Here is a 22,909-nt window from a genome sequence, read left to right as displayed (position 1 = left end):
CATTGCTGGAGAGATGGCTCAGCGGGTAAGAGCACTGGCTCCTGTTCCAGAGGTCCTGAGTTCAAGTCCCAACACCCACAACCAGATGTGGTGGTTCACAAACATCTGTATTGAGATCGGGTGCCCTCTGCTGGTGGGCAGGCACACAGGCAGGTAGAGCGCTGCACACAATCAGAGGACAATCTTTAAGAGTCAGTCTCCCAACAAGTGGGTCGTGGGGACACCACTCAAGTCATTAGGCAAGGCCGCAAGTGCCTTTCCTGCCGAGCCATAGTGATGGCCCTCGCTTTGTTTTTGAGGCGGGATTTCATTTACCCCAGACTGGCTTTGAAGTTACTATTGGTATATAGCTAAGGGTGATCTCGAATTTAGAATCTTTTCCCTCCACCTCCCAAGCACTGAGACTCTAGGTGTTCGACGGTATTTCCAGTTTATCTGGTGCTGTAGTCAGCACCCAGAGGGCTTCACGGCAGACAGTCTACCAACTGAGCGACATCCTTAACCCCAGATATAATTCTTTGTGGACAAAGACTTGCCGTCCCTAGCTTTTACCTTTGCTCCATTCCAGTACAATTTCTCATTCTGAGAAAGAACCCAGAGAAATCACATAGCCCTGGATGTCTTGGAACTCACTATGTAGACCAGGCTGGCCTCCGACCCACAGAGATCCACCTGCCTCCATGTGATGAGTATAGTTTAACAATGTCTTTTAGATATGTAAAAATAGCATGGTCAGGAACCCCACTACACCCAACGCTGCACCTGATGACTCAGTGATGTCACTTAGTCACGATAACCAGTGGATAAGCAGCGACCAAGAGCAGTGCAGTGTTCTGCGCATCTTCTACCGGAGACACTGGAGAGACGCCACTTTGATCTGCCCTGCAGCTGGAGAGTCTCCCCAAGGTCCTGAGCCTCAAATCGGAGGCTTCTGTCGGAGACTAGACCCGACTAGATGAGATACAGCACACAGGTGGGCAGCCTTGGGGAGACAGACTTAGGAAGTTAGTGTGGGCCTTGTCTGATGACCCTCGGCATAATAAAACAGCTTTTGTTTGACCAGCTCTACATACCTGTCTTCCTCTCTCCCTGTCTCTCTCTGTCTCTCTGTCTCTGTCTCTGTCTCTCTCTCTCTCTGTTTTTTTTGACACAGGGTTTCTCTGTGTAACAGTCTTAGCTGTCCTGGAACTCACTCTTGTAGACCAAGCTGGTCTCGAACTCACAAAGATTCACCTGCCTCTGCTTTCTGAGTGCTGGGATTAAGGCATGAGCTACCACAGCCCAGCTCATACCCACCTTCTTGTCCCTGACACTCTGCCTCCCTAGGGCTGAGATTAAAGACATAAAGACCACCATGCCTGATTTACATGTTACTTAAAGAGTTTTTCAAAATCAAAAAGTATTAACTTTTGGCTCCTTAAGGGTTAATTGTCCAAAGAGATCCAGAGAAATAACAATCATTTAGTAATCGTGAGCTGCTGTGTAAGGGTGACTACTGGAACTCTTGCAGGTCCAGGGTCGAAGTGAAAAACAGAAGGAGAGAGTGGACTCGATACAGGCATGGGTGGGGGCGGTGGGGATTCTTACAGAGGACGAAGAGTGAGAGGCAGGTAAAGAGCTCCTCCACCTTGTGAAAAGCCAGAGAGCAAAGGCAGGACACAGAAGACCCTGAGGACTTTCAGGGATGTATGTACAGGGCCTTGGTGGTATTGTTTTTTTTTTTTTTCCTGCCCTCTGCTGGCTAAAACAAGGATGATCAAGCTGGACACGGCTGCCAGGGAGGCTGTGGTGAGAGGCAAGAGGCGGGTGTCCTGGAACTTGCAGTCAACAGCTCCCCAGAAAGGATGGTGAGCTGGTGGGATTTGAGGTTTTAGGCATCAGCTGCCTAGGAAAGATGAGTTTGACTCCCTGGTCGTTTCCTGAGGACTGTCCTTTGGAAACAGCTGAACCTGTGTCTTCTGTTTAAGCTGTTTGTTTCTGCGAGGCTGTGACTGTGTAAGCCCTGACATATACCTGCTCCTGGTGCCACTGATGTCACCAGGCACATTCCTGCGGTGGGGAGCATCCGACCCTGGAGTGCAGGCCCCGCCTAAGCTGGCATAAGCTTGTACACAGATTGTTGGACCATATTGTCCTAGGCGGAAACAACCTATTTCCTGAGTTTGAAATTCTGGGTTTTTGTTTGTTTGGGACACAGTATGCTAGGGGTCAAAGCCAGGGCTTTGGGCTTGCCACACAAGTATTCTACCTACTAAGCTATGTTCCCAGTCCCTTAACATTATAGAAGCAGAGGTGGGGGCTGAAGGATTTGTTCAGTGGTTAAACACACTTTGTTTAAGAACCACCAACCAATCTGCCTTAGCCTGGGAACCAGAGCAGATCTCAGATATGACCAAGATAGTGAGCACGCCTGGATTTCTAATGGAGATGTCTCTCAAGGAAAAGGTATTCAAGACTGATTCTATGGTTCCAAAAAGACCTTTGCTTTCTGGGTTCAGCTGGCCATAACAGCTGAAGGACCTAAAGGCAGGTAGGCCGGCCAGGAGTGTTGTCTACTATGCCCAGCCAAAGGCTGTCGCTTAGGTCCTGGCTAACATATGTCTTAATAGTCGGGGATATAGCTCCACTGATAGTATGCTTGCCTAACATGCAGGAAGACCTGGGTTCCATCTCCAAGACCACATGATCCAGGTGTGAGGCACACAGCTGTAATACCAGCACTCCAGAGGTGGAGGACGGAAGGATCAGAAGTTCTAGGGCACCATGGCTATAGAGTGAATGGGACACTAGCCTGGGGTAAATGAAATTCTATCTTTAAGAAGAGTCACTGCGCCGGGCGGTGGTGGCGCACGCCTTTAATCCCAGCACTCGGGAGGCAGAGGCAGGCGGATCTCTGTGAGTTCGAGACCAGCCTGGTCTACAAGAGCTAGTTCCAGGACAGGCTCCAAAACCACAGAGAAACCCTGACTCGAAAAACCAAAAAAAAAAAAAAAAAAAAAAAAAGTCACCGCATTGTAGCTCCCTCTCTAGGACTTTATCCTAAGGAAGTGATTATCTAGAGATGGAGGCATAAGGATGATACTTGCGACATTATTTACAATGCCTAAGCATCAGTAAAAAAAAAAAAGTCCCTCAGGTTTAGGGGTTACACCAGTTATTCCACCACTGAAGGTTGAGACAGGAGGATTGGCCGGAATTTGATGTTTCCTGTGTGTCCTGAGCTTCAAGGCGAAAGACAATGAACACCATGAGTTTTGGCGTGGATGATGGTCTGTGTAGAGACTAAATAAAAGGGGGCTTTACATTGTCTCCAAGAAAGTACTGTGGATGGTACTCATGGAGTTACTGGAAAGACAAGGGTCCCTTTTACAGCAGTCTCATAGATAAAAGAACTAAAAAAAAAATACAAATAGTAAACTTGATAATTTTACTAGTTTTAAGAGAAAATCTACACCCTAGGCAAGCTAGAGACCTCAGCAGCTGTCAGGTAGAGAGATATGGATAAGATGTTCTGAATTAATTTTTTGTTTATTTATTTATTTTTGGTTTTTCGAGACAGGGTTTCTCTGTGTAAAGTCTTGGCTGTCCTAGAACTCTCTTTTGTAGACCAGGCTGGCCTTGAATTTACTGAGATCCTCCTTCCTCTGCCTCCGAAGTCCTGGGATTAAAGGTGTGTGCTGCCACCACCCCACAAAGGCTGTGTGCCAGTTACCTTGGTTTTGGTCTTTTTTTTCTTTTGTTTTCATTGCTGAGGACAAAACCCAGGGCCTCCCACTTGCTAGACAAGTACTCAACCACTGAGCTACATCCCCAAACCCATTTTTTTTGTTTATTTCTTAAAAAAAATACATATGTTGCCAGGCAGTGGTGATGAATGCCTTTAATATCAGTACTTGGGAGGCAGAAGCAGGCAAATCTCTGAGTTCAAGACTAGTCTGGTCTACAGAATGAGTTCCAGTATAGCCAGGGCTACACAGAGAAACCCTATCTTGACCCCACCCTGCCCCTCACATGTGTTCCTGATACTCACGGAGGTCAGGAAAGGGTATTGCATCCCCCTGGAAATAAAGTCACACATGGTTGTTGCTGGCCTGGTAGGTACCGGAAGTTGAACCCAGGTCCTCTGAAAGGGTAACCAAGCGCTCTTGGGCACTGGACCCTCTCTAGGCCTGCTTTCTAACTTAGAAAGCTGGCAGGTGGAGCCTGGGAGCAGCTCCATGGCAGGGGGGTACTTGGAGAGACTGAGAATGTTACCGGAGGTCAGGGCTCCCTGTTGTGAGCTCTTAGTCTCACCAATACACTAATTTCAAAAGGATTTAAAAGCTGGCTGTGGTGGCACACACCTTTAATCCCAGTACTTGGAGGCAGAGGCAGGAGGATCTCTGTGAGTTTGAGCCTAGCCTGTTCTACATAGCGAGTTCCAGGACAACCAGAACTACATAGAGACTCCATTCCCAAAACACTAAATGAATAAACAAATAAATAGGATTCAGAAAGACCTTGAAGGCAATTTTTATTTATTTTTTATTTTTTTTATTTTTAATTTTTTTTCCAAGACAGAGTTTCTCTGAGTAACAGTCCTACCTGTCCTGGAACTCACTTTGTAGACCAGGCTGGCCTGGAACTCACAGAGATCCACCTGTCTCTGCTTCCCAAGTGCTGGGATTAAAGGCGTGCATGACTACTGCCCGGCCTTGAAGACCATTTTTAAAAAAAATTTTTAAAGTGATTTATTTATTTTTATTTTATGTATATTGGCATCGTATCTGTATGTTTGTCTGTGTGAGGGTGTCAAATCTTGAAGTTACAGACAGTTGTGAGCTGCCATGTGGGTGCTGGGAATTGAACCCAGGTCCTCTGGAAGAACGGCCAGTGCTCCTATCCACTGAACCTTCTCTCCAGTCCCCAGATTCCATTCATTCTTTTGACCAGGAGGAAGTAACTTTTCTTTAACAGCCCCTTGATAAACTCCGTCTTCCTATGATATTTTACAACCTAGGAGGGACATTTGTGATACTTTCCTTGCTAGTTTTACCAGGAGAGTGGGAGCTGAGGCCCAAAACTGTAATCAAGGATGTGTGTATGGAGGTTCATCCTCAATGGCCTCCAACTCACAAAAGTGGGCAGACCTAGGATACCACTGCCTGGTCTGTAAGGCTGACCAGTGGGGCTGTTTTACTCCCTGAGCTTCAGGCAAGCTTTATTTATTAAAATACAAATGAAATGCCACTACAAAGTCTGGGACAGAAAGAAAACGCAAGCTAGAGTCATCTGGGAAGAGGGAAGAAATACCCCCATCAGATTGGCCTGTAGGGATGTCTGTGGGCTGTTTTTTTTTTTTTTAAATTGATGATTGATGGGCTGGAGAGATGGCTCAGCGGTTAAGAGCACTGGCTGCTCTTCCAAAGGTCCTGAGTTCAATTCCCAGCAACCACATGGTGGCTCACAATCACCTGTGGTGAGATCTGTGCCCTCTTCTGGCCTGCAGGCAGAGTACTGAGAATACTGTATACATAATAAATAAATAAATCTTTAAAAAAAAATTGATGATTGATGTGAGAGGACCTAGTCCACTGTGGGCGGTACCACCCTGGGGAGGAGGCCCTGGGGTGTATAAGCAGGCTTAACAGGCAAAGGTGAGCAAGCCAGTAAGCAGCACTCCTCCATGGCCTCTGCATCAGCTCCTGTTTCCAGGTTCCTGCTTAAGAGCCTGCCCTGGCTTTCCTCAGCGATGGTGTGGGACTTGGAAGTGTAAGCCAAGTAGACCCTTTCCTCCCTGAGTCGTGTTGGGTCTTGGCGTTTATCATAGCAAGAGAAACCAAACTAAGAAAAGACCCAGTGGGAGACATAGGTCTTGAGAGAATGATCTCAATTCTGAGGAATGGTGCTGACTCCCAGAAAAATTGGTAGCCTGAACTTGACCCTGACAACAGAGGTGATTGCTGTAGAGATGTAGAGCACATTAGCTTTTTTTTTTTTTTTTTTTTTTTTTTTTTTTAAATTAGGGCTAAAAATTTCAAGAGTGGACTTAGTCATCCAGTTAACCTTCCCTTCAAGAGCCCCAGACCAGCACACTAGTTATCTGACTCAGAGACCAAGGTCCAGCTGCTTTTGTACCCTTAGGTGCCCCTCCCTTCTCCGACAGAGAGATGGAACAAAGGACAAATGAGAGGAAGTAATAGGTGAAAACCACAATGTTCTCGCCAGGTCACGCTAAGAAACAGTTTCATTTTCTCTGACCTCTGCACTGCCTTCTCTCCCAATCTTACTTGAACTCGAAGAAGAAAGCCTTGTAAATTTAGACGTCACCAGGAAACATCTGAAATTTATTAAACATATGAAATTTCAAACTATCAGTTTCTATTCTGCAGAAGTGACGATTCCTGTGCCTTTGGGGTTCCTCCCTGTGGAGGATGAAAATCCAGATGCCACTTCCTTCTTCATTTACATAGGACAGCTCTCAAGTAGCTGCTGCCACTCAGGAACTAGTCATCCTCTGTCTACGCGGGTGACTGTGGCACTCCAGAGGAAACGAAACTCAGACACACACTTGGCAGAAGTCATCCTCGCTACATACGCTCGGGAGGAAGGAGTCCAGATAGAGCAAGATGAGCTCCGAGACAGGTAAAGGGGTGCCAGGTCCTGGCAAAGTGTGCAGCAGATTTTTTTCCTCTTTACTTTGCTTCTTTCTATACAGACTTTTGTCTCGTTGGCCCAGACTGACCCCAACTCCTGGCCTCAATGATTCCCCTGCTTCCCTCAGCCTCCTGAGTATATGGGAATGCAAGTGTCTGCTGCCATGCTAAGCTTGGGTCCATGGTCTTGAAGCGCACATCAATTATACATGGGTGTAACCTGCTTATGCTTGGGTACCTAGGTGCTTTCCAACTTTCCTATTATGATTAATACATTAATATTGTTCTTAAGATGAATTACTATTCTGATGGGGTATTTATAGCTCCTAATGATTTTGACAAGCAACCCTAAATCAATGTTGGTTTTATGGTAATAAAAAATTTAAGTTAGTTGAGTCTGGTGATATAGTCTTATAATTCTAAGTCCTTGGGAGTCTGAGGCAGGAGAATTACTCGTTGAAGGTCTTTGTGCACTACAGGGCAAGTTCTAGGCCATGCTGGGTAATTTAGCAAAAACCTGCTTTTAAAAAAGGTGGGAGAGCTGGAGGGGATGGCTCAGCAGTTAAGAATATTCGCTGTTCAGTTGGGCGGTGGTGGCGCACGCCTTTAACCCCAGCCCTCGGGAGGCAGAGGCAGGCAGATCTCTGTGAGTTCGAGGCTCAGCCTGGTCTACAAGAATTAGTTCCAAGACAGGCTCCAAAGCTACAGAAAAACCCTGTCTCCAAAAAAAAATTTTTTTTTGTTGTTCTTGTTTGATTCCCAGTGCCCACATGAAGCTGCTCACAACTGCCTGTAACTTCAGCTCTAAGGGTTCCAATCCAATGCCCTCCTTTGGTTTCCACAGGTACACACACACACACACACACACACACACACACACACACGCAATTAAAAGCTTTGTTTTTGCTAAGAAGAGTTACGGTGTAGCGTAATGGTAGAGAGCTTGCCTAGAATATATGAGGCCCTGGGTTTAATCCCTCAGTCCTGCCCACACTTCAACCTGGAAAAAGTAAAACTAAAGCTAAGTAAGAAAAAAGCAGAAGCAATAGCAAATGGTCTGTGTGCTAGCTGGCTTACTAGACAATGGTGAATAATGTCAGCCAGCTGTGGTTACTCCCACCTCTGATCTCAGGAGTCTAGAGACTGAAACAGGCGGATTACAGAAAAATTGAAGCTATCCTGGGCAACACAATACACTTCAGACCAGCCTAGGCTACAGTATGAGACATCCCCTCAAAACCAACCAACCAACCAACCAACCAACCGACAAACAAGCAAATGGTCTGGGGATGTAGCTCAGTTGGCAGAGATTTGACTAACATGCAGGAAACCCTGGGTTCCACTCCCAGCACCATACACAGCAGACATGGTGGCTCACGCCTGTAATCCGAGCATTTGCGAGGTGATATATGAAAAATTGCAGGCGGGAGACGTGCCCAGCTTTGGAAGGAAGTGACCTTAGAAGAGCTGAAATTGGAGCCCACGCCTGAAATTGTTTTTCTTATTGTCTTTGGCAGGGTTCAAATCTTTGGAGATTTAAAAAAAATATTTATTGTTAAGACGTGGTCTCCTGTAGCCCGGGCTGGCCTTGAACACACTGAGTAGCTGAGGATGATCTTGAGGATTTCTGAGGCACAGAGATGACTAAAACAGTGTTTTGGATACATTTGCCTACTATTTAATTGGTTTGGGGCTGGGCACAAAAAAGAGTGGAAAAAACAAGGTTATGTGATCTGTTTATTATAAACTGACTCTCAAAAGCAAACAAAACACAAGCCAGAGTAACGGTGACCCAGAGCAACGGTAGGGCCAGGGCGACCATGTTTCTAACTAGCTCTTATGACTTAAATTGACCTGTATTCTAAATCTATGTTCTTCTATGAGACTCGGTTGCCTTTACTCTGTATGGCCTATCCTGGTTCCTCTCCAATCCCTTTCTGTTCCCAGAAGTCCCTCTTAGTCCCTTCCTACCTAGTTAGTGGTCATTCAGCTCTTTATTAAGTCACAGTGACAAATCTTCATGCAGTGTAAAGGAATATTCCACAACACCGTACTCAACAGTTTACATATGGTGGAAGCGAAGTTCTTCCAAGGACAGTTGTCTGTGGAAGATGTAACCATGATGGTGTTGTATAAATCCACTTTTGTCCTTAAAATCGCCATCTCTTGAAAAACTAGAGAATAGACAGGAAGTAGCTCAGTATACAATTCACCAACAAGAAACGGCCAAAAAGGAAGAATAGCAAAGAGTCCACTGACTAGCAACCCTATAGGGACACCCCATCTCAACTGTTTAAATCACCCACTGACCAGCCACACTGTAGGGATACCCCATCTCAACTGTTTAAATCACCCACTGATCAGACACACTGTAGGGACACCTCAGCTCAACTGTTAAATAACCCACTGACCAGCAACCCTATAGGGACACCCCATCTCAACTGTTTAAATAACCCACTGACCAGCCACCCTATAGGGACGCCCCATCTCAACTGTTTAAATAACCCACTGACCAGCCACACTGTAGGAACACCTCAGCTCAACTGTGGTAAGAACTGAGATCAGCTCTCATGGATATAGGGTCTGTCTGTGTTTATCAGAAAACCACGTCTGAAAATAGATTCTAATCATGTATAAAGTATGTTCAGCTTGCACACTACCCCAAAACAAACTCAAAGAAACATAGAGGTGAAAATAGAAAATGCTTGTAGAAGACTTTTGTAAAGCTCATCAATCAGGATTCAGTACTCTGCATTGCTCACCAACATGTCCTCAGGAGAGTGACAGAGTCTGGAGGAAGAGATGTATCATCTATATCCCACAACTTCCAAATTGAACCTCTGGGACCCTTGAGAAGTGACTTTCCCATTAGATTGCTTTTCTTGAGGTCAGATCAGAGTGTAGCCTAGGCAGACCTTGAACTCCGCATCCTCCTGCCACAGTGTCTAGTATGTGGGGATGGGAGGTGCACGCTGTACCGGCTTCGCTTTTCCAATATGGTTGTAGATTTGGGAGACTAGAACGCGTTACCATAGCAGCTCCATGCTGATTGGGTGTTATCTGACAAAGTCGTCTGTCTCTTGGTTCACAGGTCCTGCAGTTGTTGACCCCACTCTGAGGTAAGACGTGCATAGTGCCTCCCAACTCAATAACAGAGATAAACATTTAAGAATTACACAACTATAGTTTATTTTTTAGTGTGCAAATTTGCTTGTCTTTATTAGATAGTATAAAAAGGACCTCAGCACTTGTGGAAGGGGACAATACTTATACTTACTGTAAAAAGAAAATAAGAGGATTTTTGAATATATGTCAGTTTATTTGCTTATTTTCTTTTATACACTTTAATATTATTATTATTATTATTATTTTTTGAGATAGAGCTTCTCTGTGTAGCCTTGGCTGTCCTGGAACTCACTCTATAGAACAGGTTGGCCTCAAACTCACAGATAATTTGCCTGTCCTTGCCTCTTGAGTGCTGGGCTTAAAGGCGTGCACCGCCACTGCCCAGCTCATTCCATATCATTTTTCAAATGTTTTCTATATTAACATTATCCTGGATACCTGGCTTTCACAGGACATGATCAGGGGTGCTGAGCGGGAAGTTGCATGCTCTCATCAGAAGGTTTTTAGTGATGTCTCTGAGCAAGGGCAGAGGAGCCAGCTCCCTCCCATCCTCCTCCCACCCCCCTCCCATGTCTCTCCACCTTTAGGGAATGAGATAAGTCATCTTGCTATCACGCTTCAGTCATGTGGAAAATCATGTTTCCTGGTGACACACAGAAGTAAATATGAGCATGTTTTAATTATTTGTCTTTTCCTTATTTACTTAATCTGCCTTTGTGTGTTTTAAGAATCTGTTTTTTAGTCGGGCGGTGGTGGCCCATGCCTTTAATCCCAGCACTCAGGAGGCAGAGGTAGGGGGGATCTCTGTGAGTTCGAGGCCAGCCTGATCTACATGAGCTAGTTCCAGAAAAGGCTCTAAAGCTATATAGAGGAACCCTGTCTCGAAAAGAAAAGAATAAATAAAAGAAAAGAATATGTAACCATCTAACCAGCTACATAAATCGTTACCATTAAATTTATTTTGTTTTGTAACTTAGAAACCACCACCATTATGGCCCACTTAATAAAACAAACAAACAAACAAACAGGAAATTCCTTGTGTGAAAGGGGTTGTGGGTGGTAAAAGATTAAAAAGCCAGGCCAGGAACATCTTCCTTGCTTTAGGTTTCCCCTTGTCACACGCCCATAAGACTCTCGCTGTAGCGTGAATGAATGTCTAAGTGTTGATGTTTTAAAAACCAGCGCTGTGTGCCTGGTGCCTAGAATCTGTCCATTATCGCAGACAACTGCCTGTCCCTGCCTCCCAAGAGCTGGGCTTAAAGGCATGTGCCACCCTGCCCAGCTCATTCCATATAACTTTTCAAATAACGCGATACTCTGCCCACTCTCTGCCGTGGTCTTCTTCAGAGACTTATGCAAAATCCTGGTAGTTATTATCTGTTTGCCCATCCATCCATCCGTCCATCCATCCATCCATCCATCCACCATCTATCTATCTTCATAAGCTGCCCTAGAAGCCAGAGTGAAATCCAAAGGCTTAACTCCATGATGAATGTTTTTCAAGAAGGCCACTATCCATCATGTGGGTATGTGTTGGCTTTTTCCTGGTCCCCACAGGCTCCAGGTTCCTGGATGTGCCATCCTCAAGGGAACTCGAGTCTCTGTGCCAGGTCTGCCATGGCCTGTATTCAGAGAGGTCAGGGGTAAGGACTGATATTTCTGTTTTCCCACCTGTGGTTTTGAGCAGTTTCTGCTGCTTCTTATAGAAGGCTCTTTCAGAAAAAGAATCGATCAGTTTTTGTTCTCTGAAAAACTGTATTTTTTTTTTTCAAAACAGGGTTTCTCTGTGTAACAGTCTTAGCTGTCCTGGAACTAGCTCAGTAGACCAGGCTGGCCTCAAACTCATAGAGATCCACCTGCCTCTGCCTCCCGAGTGCTGGGATTAAAGGTGTGTGCCACTACTTCTGGGAAAAACTGGATTTTTACAGATCACTTAGAAATGACTTCAGCAGACTTTATTTACCTATTTTAGCTTTACCTATTTTATGTGCATGAATGTTCTGATCACCATGTCCATGTCACCATATGAATGCCAGATGCTGATGAGGCCAGAAGAGGGTGCCTGATCCTCTGAAGTTATAGATGGTAACATGAGCCTCCATGTGGGACCCAACTCAGGTCCTCTGAAAGTGCTTTTAACCTCCGAGCCTTCTCTCCCTCTCCCGGACTTCTGTTGCTGTTGTTAATTGACTTGTTCCGGTTCTGCTGACACATCCTTGGGGGATCTGAGGTTCTGCTCTCACGCAGAGTCCTGACTTCAACTGGTCCAGATGGCAATGGAGGGAGGGAAACTACAGGTTTGGTTTTGTTTGCATTTCCACGCTTTCTCAACTTAATCTCTAATGGTCATTGTGATTGGGAATAACTCCTATATCTTTTTGTTTCTGTTTAAATCACTGTTAATGGAACAGGCCCCCCAGATCTTAGCACAACTGACGCCATGATGGAAGTAACATTCATGCACTGGAACCCAGTGAGTAGGCAGCAACACCTGTGAAAAAGGGAGCCAAGATCAAATCCATTGAAGTCCACAGCTCTGGGAAAGACGCTAATGCACTAACCTTGCTTTTTGGCTTCTGCTTTTTTCCCCTTCTGCCTGACTGTTCTTGCTGACCGAGGCATGTCAACACAGGATGTGGGCGTTGTGCTTGAAATCTCACCCGGAGAAAGGCTCAGGACCTTGCTTGGATCCCGAATAGTGTAGTGGCTAGGAAATACTTCCTAAAGGCTCGGACCTGGTCTTCTCTGGTGGATCCCCCACAACATTGCTGGAAATTCTGGGGAGTCTGTCCAGAGCCACCACATGTTCCTGGGGAAATCTGGGTCTCATCTTGGGATTGGATCCTTAGTCATGTTAATAAAATGGGTTTAGAAAAAAGTACAAGAAGCCGGGCGGTAGTGGTGCACGCTTTTAATCCCAGCACTTGGGAGGCAGAGGCAGGCTGATCTCTGTGAGTTCGAGGCCAGCCTGGTCTACAGAGCTAGTTCCAGGATAGGCTCTAAAGCTACACAGAGAAACCCGGTCTTGAAAAACAAAACAACACAAAACAAAACAAAAACCAAAAACCAAACCAAACCAAAACAAAACAACAACAACAACAAAAAAATAAGTACAAGAACAGTTATGTGAGAGATTAAAAGAAAAACCACAGGACAACCAAGATGTTTATCCCAGCAGCTGCCCAGAAACAAAAACAGGGAAAAGAGAAAAGTTATCTATTTAAGTCAGCCTGGAGATCAGCCACACGGTGGACAAGCAGCCACACGTCATAAAAGGGAGCCGTAGAGAAAGAGCCACGCCTGCTGTGCTAGGGAAAGCACGCTTAGGCTCCGACCAGCGCCCCGAGAAAAAGGCAGAAGAGAAGTAAAACAAAGTCTTCCAGAGTCGGGATTAAATGCGTTTCCAATCATTTCAATAGTTTGTAATAATTTCATTATTAACGAAATGCAGTGATAGAAAGCCTTGGAAATCACAGTAGGAGTATGGAGCAGTAAACTCCTGCCCTGGCCCCTTCGCTTGGTTGGAAATGGGTTCCTTCCCTACTTACTGACGTGTTAGTAAGCTACCTCTAAGGCCCTGCATTTCGGGGAGGATAGTCATTTCTATGGTCCCATTTTAGAACTCCCAGGAGCCCTTTGGATTCCTTGGCAAACGTGATAGTTCTGAAAATCCCCAAAGCTTTGTCCCTCGCAAATCCCGTTTCCACGGCGTCTCCTTGTGAAGTTTTAGATAGTGCCTGAGAGCAGCCTCGGCCATACACGGTACATGGCCTGTGTTGGCCACACTCTCAGCCTCCCCAGTCAGCTCCCAGGCCAGCCAGTTGGGAAAATCTACTCAGCAGTGTGTGAAGTCGGGGAAGCAAACCCTCCTCCTCCTGCATCTCAGGCAACGTCTCTGGGGCTGCACCACGGATCAAACTCCCAGGGTGCTCTCTGTTGTGGAGCCAAGTAACACTCAGAAAGGCAGGCTGACCCAACAGAGCTTCTTGACATCCCCGGAGCAACTGCACGGGGGTGGGGGTGGGGGGCGGGGGCAGGAATTCCAGAAGGAAAGCTACAAAATCTCATTAGAGGGGCAATTACTCCTCCTATCCCTTTGACATGGTTTAAGGTACTCCTGCCTTACCAAGCGGGTGGTCCTGCAGCCAGGTGATCGACTGACTGGATTCTTTCCTCCTCCTCTAGCTCCTCCTCCTCCACCTGCTCCTTCTCTTCTTGTTTTCTCCTCCTCCTTCTTTCTGTAGCCCTAGATACACAGGTCTTTTGAGTTCACAGAGATCCTTCTGCGTCCTTTTTTCGTTTGTTTGTTTTTGGGCTTTGTTTTTGTTTTTTCAAGACAGGGTTTCTCTGTTTAACAGTTCTATCCTGGAACTTAATCTGTCAATCAGCCTGGCTTTGAACTCACAGAGATCCGTCTGCCTCTGTCTCCCGAGTGCTGGGATTAAAGGCGTGCGCCACCACCGCCCGGCATAACTTCTCTTTTCCTTACATTTACTGTTATTAATCTGTGTGAGTGGGGCAGGGGAGTAGACACGTGCCGTGGTGTGCCCTCCCTTTTTCTAAATTACATTTCTGTATTTTATGTGTGTGTGGGAAGCGGGCGTTGTGCACGCCTTGCCACACTTGTGAAACCACTTCTTTTCCCGCCTTCTACCATATGGATCCTGGAGACTCAACTCAGATCATCAGGCCCGGTGCCTTTACCCGCTGAGCCATCTCCCCAGCTCCTGGTTTTGTTTTTAAGACAGAGTCTTGCTGTTCTTGAACTGTGAACCTTCTGTGTCTGCCTCCTGAGTGCTGAGATTATATGTGCCACCACACCTGGCGATTAGAAAGAGAAACTTGTAAGAGAGAAGGACGGAGTGATATCTCAGTTGGTAGAGTACTTGCCCACATACACGAAGCCCTGAGTTCCCACACAGCGGTGGTTCCAGTTCTTCGGGTAGAGGCGGGAATATCAAATGTTCAAGGTCCTGCTGGGAAGATGGCTCATTGGATATAATGCTTGCTCTACAAACACAAGTACCCTATTTTGGATTGCTAGCATCCTAACAGTCAGGCCTGTTGGTGTGTTTATGTAACCTCAGCACCACAGAGGCAGAGTCAAGTGGATCCAGGGGGCTAGCTGACCAAGAGCTCTAGGTTCATCGGAAGACTCTGTTGGGGAAAATAACGGTGGAGGATGTTAGAGGAAGATGTTCAGCACTGACCTCTGACCTCTGCACGTGTACATACGAGCAAGTGCATGTGGCCATATGCATGTGAACATATATGTACGGCACACACACACACACAAATAAATAAAGTATAAATAGAACAGAAATCAAGGTCAGCTCTGGCTCCATATCAAATTCCTGGCCAGCCTAGGATATGTAAGATCTGTTTTAAAAACAACAAAGCATGAGGGGAAAGTTTCTTAGATTCCCCTAGACTGCATGGGAGTCTTTTTGTGTTTCAGGAGAAGAATCGAACCCCAGGAGTTTGAAGTCTTCTTCGACCCCAGAGAACTTCGGAAAGAGACCTGTCTGCTCTATGAAATCAGCTGGGGCGGAAGGCGCAGCATCTGGAGACACACGAGTCGAAATACCGACAAACACGTTGAAATCAATTTCATAGAAAAACTCACCTCAGAAAGATCTTTTCGTCCATCCGCCCGGTGCTCCATCACCTGGTTCCTGTCCTGGAGTCCCTGTGGGGAGTGCTCCAAGGCCATCACAGAATTTTTGAGTCAGCACCCCAACGTGACTCTGTTTATTTATGTAGCACGTCTTTATCACCACATGGATCCGGGGAACCGGCAAGGACTCAGGAACCTCATTTGCAGAGGTGTGACTGTCCAGATCATGACCGAGCAAGGTAAGAAAAGAATGGTCCTTGAGGGAGTGGTGTTAGTGATGCTGGGGTGGAATTCCAGAGGGGGAAGTTCAACATAAAGTGAGGAGGGACCAGGAGGGATTGACGAACAAAAGCCCTTCTCTCCTAGGTATCTCTGCCTCCAGCTCACCTAAAATGAACTTCCTTTTAGGGAGTGTGACCCCTTCTAGGAACAAATAGGCAAAGCCTTTAGGTAGAGTTTATGCTTGGTGGTTGTTGCTGCTGGGAATTAAAGCCAAAGCCTTGCAGGTGCTAAGCATATATGGGAGGCAGGCTCTATATACACTGCTGAGCCACATCCCTGCTCTCCTTAGTTTTTACTCGAGACAGGGTCCTTAAGTTGTTACTCTGTACTCGCTACAGGCTAACCTTGAATTTTCAGTTTTCCTGCTTCAGCCTTCTGAATAGCTTGAATTGCAGGCATGAGACACTGTGCCCAAGTGTGTATGTAAGTATGTATGTATGTAAGTATGTATGTATGTATGTATGTATGTGTTTGTTTGTTTTCCGAGACAGGGTTTCTCTGTGTAACAGCCCTAGCTATCCTGGAACTTGTTCTGTAGACCAGGCTGGCTTTGAACTCACAGAGATCTATCTGCCTCTGCCTCCTGAGTGTTGGGATTAAAGAGGTGTGCACCACCACCGCCCGGACTCCAACTAATTTTAAATAATTTACCATTGCATTTGCTAGATGAACCAAATTTTGTGTTTCTTTAGAGTATTGTTACTGCTGGAAGAATTTTGTCAACTACCCACCTTCAAATGAAGTTTACTGGCCAAGGTTCCCAAATGTGTGGATGAGGCTGTATATGCTGGAACTCCTCTGCATCATTCTAGTAAGTGATTCTGGCTTTCTGCTTTTTTCTGTTTTGAGATAGGGTCTTATATAGTGTAATCTGCTCTTGAATTTATTATGTAGTGGATGGTGACCTTGAATTCCTGATCCTTCTGTCCCCACCTTCTGAGTACTGGGATTATATTACAGTCTGGTACTACCACATCTGGCTTCCTAGTAAATTCCTCCTCCTCTTCCTCTTTTAAATGAGTCTCTGTGTCTTTATGAAGGGATGCTTGCAGAGGGTGCCCTGGAGCTGGAGATAGAGGTGCTTGTGCGCCCCCTGGTGTAGGTGCTGGGAACTGAACTCTATGAATGGGTACTACAAGAGTTCAGGTGCCCGCAGCGGGTCCTCTGAAGTTAGAGACAGTGATGGTTGCTGCTGGGATCAGCCTCAGCAGAGAAGTGGGTCTCGAATCTGGGATGTCTGGAAGGCAAAATGAGTACACAGAGTACACAAACACAGGATTCTGATGCAAGCTGACAGGCTGTCAGCTTCAGGGCTGCTGCTGCTGCTTCTTCTTCTTCTTCTTCTTCTTCTTCTTCTTCTTCTTCTTCTTCTTCTTCTTCTTCTTCTCCTTCTTCTTCTTCTTCTTCTTCTTCTTCTTCTTCTTCTTCTTCTTCTTTTTCTTCTTCTTCTTCTTTCCTCCTCCTCCTCCTCCTCCTCCTCCTCCTCCTCCTCCTCCTCCTCCTTTTCCTCCTTCTCCTTTTCCTGAGCTTCTTCTTCTGCCCTGAGCTTCAAACCTCAGTCTTTTATTGTAAATTTTACACAACAAAAATCATTATTTTTTTCTTGCCACAGGTTAATCATTACCTGGGCAGAGCAGTTCACAAGAAGTATAAAGATTCTTTGAAGTCAGAACATTACCATTCATTATAACATTTTCCCACTTGCCAAGCCCCATGCCAGCCACGATATTCTTAATTCTTAGCTGAGTTAATCATAAAACAATTTCTGAGGCTTTCACCTCAGAGGGAAACTACTTGCAGTTACAGAAGCATAAGGGGGTTTCCCTTCTTGTCATACCCTTCCCATTGTTGTTCCTCACAATTCCGACTTTGATTTATAAGACCATAGGCAGTCAGCCCCAAAGCCCTAGGTTCTTCAGAAACTTTATTCATCATAGTTAGTATAATTCTTTTGCCAAGTTTTATAACCAGGTAAAAAATAATTTCTGCATTTTTCCTAAATTTCCCCAATTCTTTCATCAGTCAGGTTTTCCCCCATAACCTGCTTTACAGCTTCAGTGCCTATCTGCTCTATCAGATCAGGAAGACTCATATTATCATACGGCACATCCATATTTTTAGAAGCCACTGGTGTGGAAAGAGAAAAAGAAAGTGAAGAACAAGTACACGAATAGAATTGCTCTAATCAGAATCATCTGTAACATTGCCAAATGCATATGCAGACTCCATAGAAGCAGTCCTCGGGGCACATAGGTGTTTTCTTCTTGGTCCTCAAGTAACAGGCTCAGTGAGCTGCCACTGGGTTGCCTGGACAGAATTACTTCCTGTATCTCAGGAACCACATGTGCAAGGGGGCCATGCTTTGCCATCTCCACAGGTTGCGAGCCCCCTGACTTGGGTGCTGGGAACTGAACTCTGGGTCCTCTATGAGCACAGTCTGCACTTGTACCCATTCCTTCACTGCTGCTGTGATAAACCTCATGACTGTAGTAAGGAGGCTGCTCGTTTGTTCCTAGACACTTAGCCCTGAAATAATCACACAGAAACTGTATTAATTAAATCACTGCTTGGCCCATTAGCTCTAGCTTCTTATTGGCTAACTCTTACATATTAATTTAACCCATTTCTAGTAATCTGTGTATCGCCATGTGGCTGTGGCTTACCAGCTTAAGTTCCCAGTGTCTGTCTCAGGGGGGCTACATGGCTTCTCTCTGACTCTGCCTTCTTCCTCCCAGCATTCAGTTTAGTTTTCCCCACCTAGCCCTGTTCCCTGCACAGGCCCAAGGCAGTTTTTTTTATTAACCAATGGTAATCACAGCATACAGAGGGAAATCCTACATCACACGACTAAGCTGATTATAGAAGCAAGGGTTTTCTTGGGCTTACAGCTCCCAGGGGGAGAGTCTACATAACATCAGGGAGGCATGGGAGCAGGCAAAGAAAGCTGAGATGTTAGACCTTAGCCCCATGAAGGAGGAGAGAGAGAGAGAGAGTGAGAGCTGGGACTAAGGGGACAACTTTAACCTCTCAAGCCTGTCCTCAGTGAGATATTTCCTCTAACAAGGCTTCATGTTCTAAAAGTTCATCAATTCCCAAACCACGCCACCACCAGACATCAAGTGATAAAATACTCAGGCCTGTGTGGATGTTTCATCCAAACCACCACAGCACCCTAACTGCTGGGGTATCTCTCCAGACCCTCTTATAAGTGTTTTTCCCTCCCTCCCTCCCTCCCTCCCTCCCTCCCTCCCTCCCTTCTTTCTTTCTTTCTTTCTTTCTTTCTTTCTTTCTTTCTTTCTTTCTTTCTGTCTTTGAGACAGGGTCTCACTATATAACCTTGGCTGGCTTGGAACTCACAAAGACAGATCGGTTTGTTTCTCCTCCTCTTAGTGCTGAGACTAAGGAGTGTGCCAATCCCCCTCCACCTTTCTCGGAAGTCTACATAAGTTCACAGAAAGATGTGGCCTTCTTTGTGCTTCTCTTCTGAGGATTTCCCCATATGCTCTGGTTGCATTTTTTTTTTATCATTTATACTGCATTTTAGTTATTTAACTTATTAACTTATCTTAAAGTGAGAGGACAAGATAATCTGAATCCAGGCATGGTGATACATGCTTGAAACCCCAACACTCAACAGGCTGAGTCAAGAGGATCCTGAGTTCAAGGCCAGCCTGGGCTATAAATCTAGACTGTATCTCTAAAATCTGCACCACCGCGGCCAAAAACAGCCTCCTTTAGTGGGAAGCAGGTAGGAGGAGGGAAGGGGCCAGTCAGCGTAAGGTGTATCTGGAACGTGTGGTGACTCCGTTTTGTCACACTCGATGCTGTTGCCGCCACACTTACTGGGGCTCAGTGTTCCAAGTCGTCTTGTTTCACAGTGGTTGAGATCAGGCACACTATTGAAGAAAAGGTGCCTCATTCAAATTCTTAGTCCAAATGATGGCTCAACTGAATCCCAATAGACATTTTTAGATGTTTATAGTAATAGTAGTGTTAATTGTTACTGAGGATAAAATATAATCTTTGTTTCAGGGACTTCCACCCTGCTTGAGGATTCTGAGAAGAAACCAACGCCAGGGTACCCTTTTTACACTTGTTTTTCAAAGATGCCATTACCAAAGGATCCCACCCCCCATCGTTTGGGCTAGAGGGATGTGACCTGGGAGTTGGAGATGAATGGAATGTCTGCTTGTATGTGTACTGTTTGGACAGCAAGCGCTGATGGCACAATAAAAGTGACTGCCGTGAAGAATCTAGAAATCAGGCTGGGGCTGTCACTCCTGGGTCGTGTACTAGCTATACGCGTGAGGCCCTGGGTTCAATGCCCAGCACTCCCAGGAAAACAGAGAGAATCTAGAAATTGAGCCAGGTATGGTTGTACATTCCTGTAATCCCAAAACTTGGGAGGCAGAGGCACCAGATCTCTGCGAGTTCAAGGCCAGCCTTGTCTATATAGCAAGACTGAGGCCAGCCTAGGACTTACACAGTGAGATCTCGACTAAAAAAACCCCAAACCTTCAAAATCAAGAATCTAGAAATTGAAGATTCAGGTAAGGTAAGGTGGGCATTCCTGGACTCCTAGTAATTTTGTGATAGAGGCAGGAGAATGACAAGTTCAAAGTCAGCTTTAGCTACACAGTAAGTTTGAAAACAGCCTCAACAGCTATGAAATTCAATATGCTGTCTTGTGGGTTATGCCACCTCACCAGCTTGTGTAATAGGGTCACTCAGACCAGCTGACCAGTTTGTGTAATAGGGTCTCTCAGACCAGCTCACCAGCTTGTGTAATAGGGTCTCTCAGACCAGCTTAGTCATTTGCCTGCCTTCCTCTCCAAAGACTGTGATGGCATACAGCAGTCCCTGGGTATAGTGAGAGGTCTCTTGTTTGTTCCTGGCTGCTCAGCCCCATAATAATCACACAGAAACTATACTAATTAAATCACTGCTTGGCCTATTAGCTCTAGCTTCTTATTGGCTAACTCTTACATATTAATTTAACCAATTTCTATGAATCTGTGTATTGCCATGTGGCTGTGGCTTACCAGCTAAGGTTCTGGCGTCTGTCTCCTGTGGGGCTACATGGCTTCTCTCTGACTCTGCCTCCTTTCTCCCAGCATTCAGTTTAGTTTTCCCTGCCTACCTAAGTTCTGCCCAATCAACAGGCCAAGGCAATTTCTTTATTCACCAATGGTATTCACAGCACACAGAGGGGAATCCCACATCACCTCCCCTTTTCTGTTTAAACGAAAAGGAAGGCTTTAACTTTAACATAGTAAAATTACATATAACAAAACAGTTATCAAGAAAGAATTATAGTTACAACATTTATATCTACTTTATTTTTATCATAACTAAGGAAAACTATATCATTACTATCTACTTTTCAACTCCATCAAAGACTCCAGAAGGATAAGATATTACCTAAGTAAACAGGAAGTGCACTGTAAGCAACTTCCAAAACTCTAGAATTGACAGAGACATCTCACTGCCTGACAGTCATCCAAAGTTCTGTACCATTGGGGCATCCATCTTCAGCCCACAGGCCCATAATATTCAGCAGACTTTTCCATGAAGCAGGAAATTTCAAAGATAGTTCCACCTATATTGGCAGCTTGTCAGTCACTTTTTTCTGTATTCTGCAGAATGTCTAGAAGACTCTTTCATGAAGCAGGAACCCCAAAGGACCATCTCACCTTTAGGCAAGTTAAACAGTCATTGTGGGTACTGCATGTCCAGTTCACACAGCATACTATCAAGCAGTCTAGGCAAGAGCAATTTCTTGCCCAAATGGCTAACCGACTCCATAAGGAGCTTCTTCAATGCCCATCTTCCTCTTGAAATAGATTGGTGCTGCCAGAAGCAGATGTGTCTCACTGTCATGAAAAATCCTAAATTCTTAAACATTTTAAATGCCATATTCTGTTAGTCTTTGAGATATTTGAAAAATAACTATCCATCTGAAATACATCTCTGTACATCTAGAAAACCAAACTAACCTGACTACAAGCTTGACTATTATAGATGACTATCTATTAACCTATATTTCTTAATTATCCATTACTTTTTTAAGTGAGCTGCACAAACACAATACCTTAATCAAGTTTAGAAATACATATACACAGTATAATAAAACTGACTTTAAATTTGTATCAATAGACCAAGATTCATACCAGTGCAAATCTCTATAGTATATCCCCCTTTAAATGTAAACAAACATTTATAAACAATATTTTGGAAATGGGTATAGTTGTCTCCAAACTGCTTCCTGCTATTTATTGGGCAAAGTAATTTTTTTGAGGGGTGTTCAAGGCAACCTTTCAGGGGGTCATTGTCCATCAGACAACATTAGTCTGGAAGGATTTCACAGGTTCTCATCCTCTATGGAAACAAAAGAAGAACCTCTTTTCCAAAGCACCATATCCTTAGATTCAAATTCTGAAGTCAAGATACCTTTAAAGTATATATGCTGGTTTAGTTTAGCAGCCCGTACAATGAAATGTCTCTCTGTACTTAGCTCATTCACAGTCAAAAAACTCAAAGAAAATACAGTAATATACATAATCCAGACTCTCAATTTTTCATCTTTATGTGGCTTATTTCTCTTTACTCTTTTTAATCTATGACTGTCTGTACTCTGTCTATTTCTTTTCTAACTCTCTATACTCTTTCACTGAAAGAGGCTAGGCTTTACAAAGTCTATCTATGCCCCACATTTTAAAAATCATTTATTTATTATTATTATTACTTGTGTGGAAGGGGTTGTGTGTGTATGTCATGACACTTCTGTGAAGATCAGAGAACAACTTTTAGGGTTCTCTCTCTCTCTCCTTCTACTATCTACCCTGGGGAATGAATGAAGATTGTCAGTTTAAAAAAGTAGTTTATTACTATTATTTTTACCCCCAAGTCATCTCAACAGCCCTATATCTATACATTTTTTTTAAAAAAAAAACTTCAGTGAAAGATACCATTTACCAATTATTATTGTATTTGTTTGGCTCCCAGCACCCAATGGAGTTTGTGAGAAAAACGAGGAAAGGTGTTTGTTGTTTGGGAATCAAGGCTTCCCACCTCATTAGAGCCAAACTCAGCTTTTTTTTTTTTTTTTTTTTTTTTTTTGCTTTGATTTGTTTCTATTTTGAGACAGGGTCTCAAAAAGCTTCCAATTCACTATGTAGTTATGGATGACCTTGAACTCCTGAGTCTCAACATTTTTGCCTTTTATCCATCCACTTGTCCATCTGGGATC

General features: G+C 44.7%; 1 protein-coding gene across 1 annotated transcript; it reads left to right on the top strand.

Annotated features, from left to right (window-relative positions):
- The first annotated feature begins 6,197 nt into the window (after nucleotides 1-6,197).
- On the top strand, nucleotides 6,198-20,141 carry Apobec1 (apolipoprotein B mRNA editing enzyme catalytic subunit 1). Its single transcript, XM_041641092.1, has 5 exons — nucleotides 6,198-6,624; nucleotides 9,727-9,754; nucleotides 15,220-15,617; nucleotides 16,353-16,471; nucleotides 19,693-20,141. Exons 1-5 carry the CDS (start codon nucleotides 6,609-6,611, stop codon nucleotides 19,816-19,818), a joined length of 687 nt encoding a protein of 228 aa, XP_041497026.1. The 5' UTR covers nucleotides 6,198-6,608; the 3' UTR covers nucleotides 19,819-20,141.
- The last annotated feature ends 2,768 nt before the right edge of the window (nucleotides 20,142-22,909 follow it).

Source organism: Microtus oregoni, unplaced genomic scaffold (assembly GCF_018167655.1).
Source record: "Microtus oregoni isolate MIOR12 unplaced genomic scaffold, Mior012 000002F_ref0000024, whole genome shotgun sequence".
NCBI classification, from domain to species: Eukaryota; Metazoa; Chordata; class Mammalia; order Rodentia; family Cricetidae; genus Microtus; species Microtus oregoni.
This window is presented reverse-complemented; position numbering and strand designations above follow the sequence as displayed.

Coding starts and splice junctions, on each gene's coding strand:
- Apobec1 (XM_041641092.1), top strand. Junction 9,755..15,219: donor GTTGTTGACCCCACTCTGAG/GTAAGACGTGCA, acceptor TTTGTGTTTCAG/GAGAAGAATCGAACCCCAGG. Junction 16,472..19,692: donor AACTCCTCTGCATCATTCTA/GTAAGTGATTCT, acceptor TCTTTGTTTCAG/GGACTTCCACCCTGCTTGAG.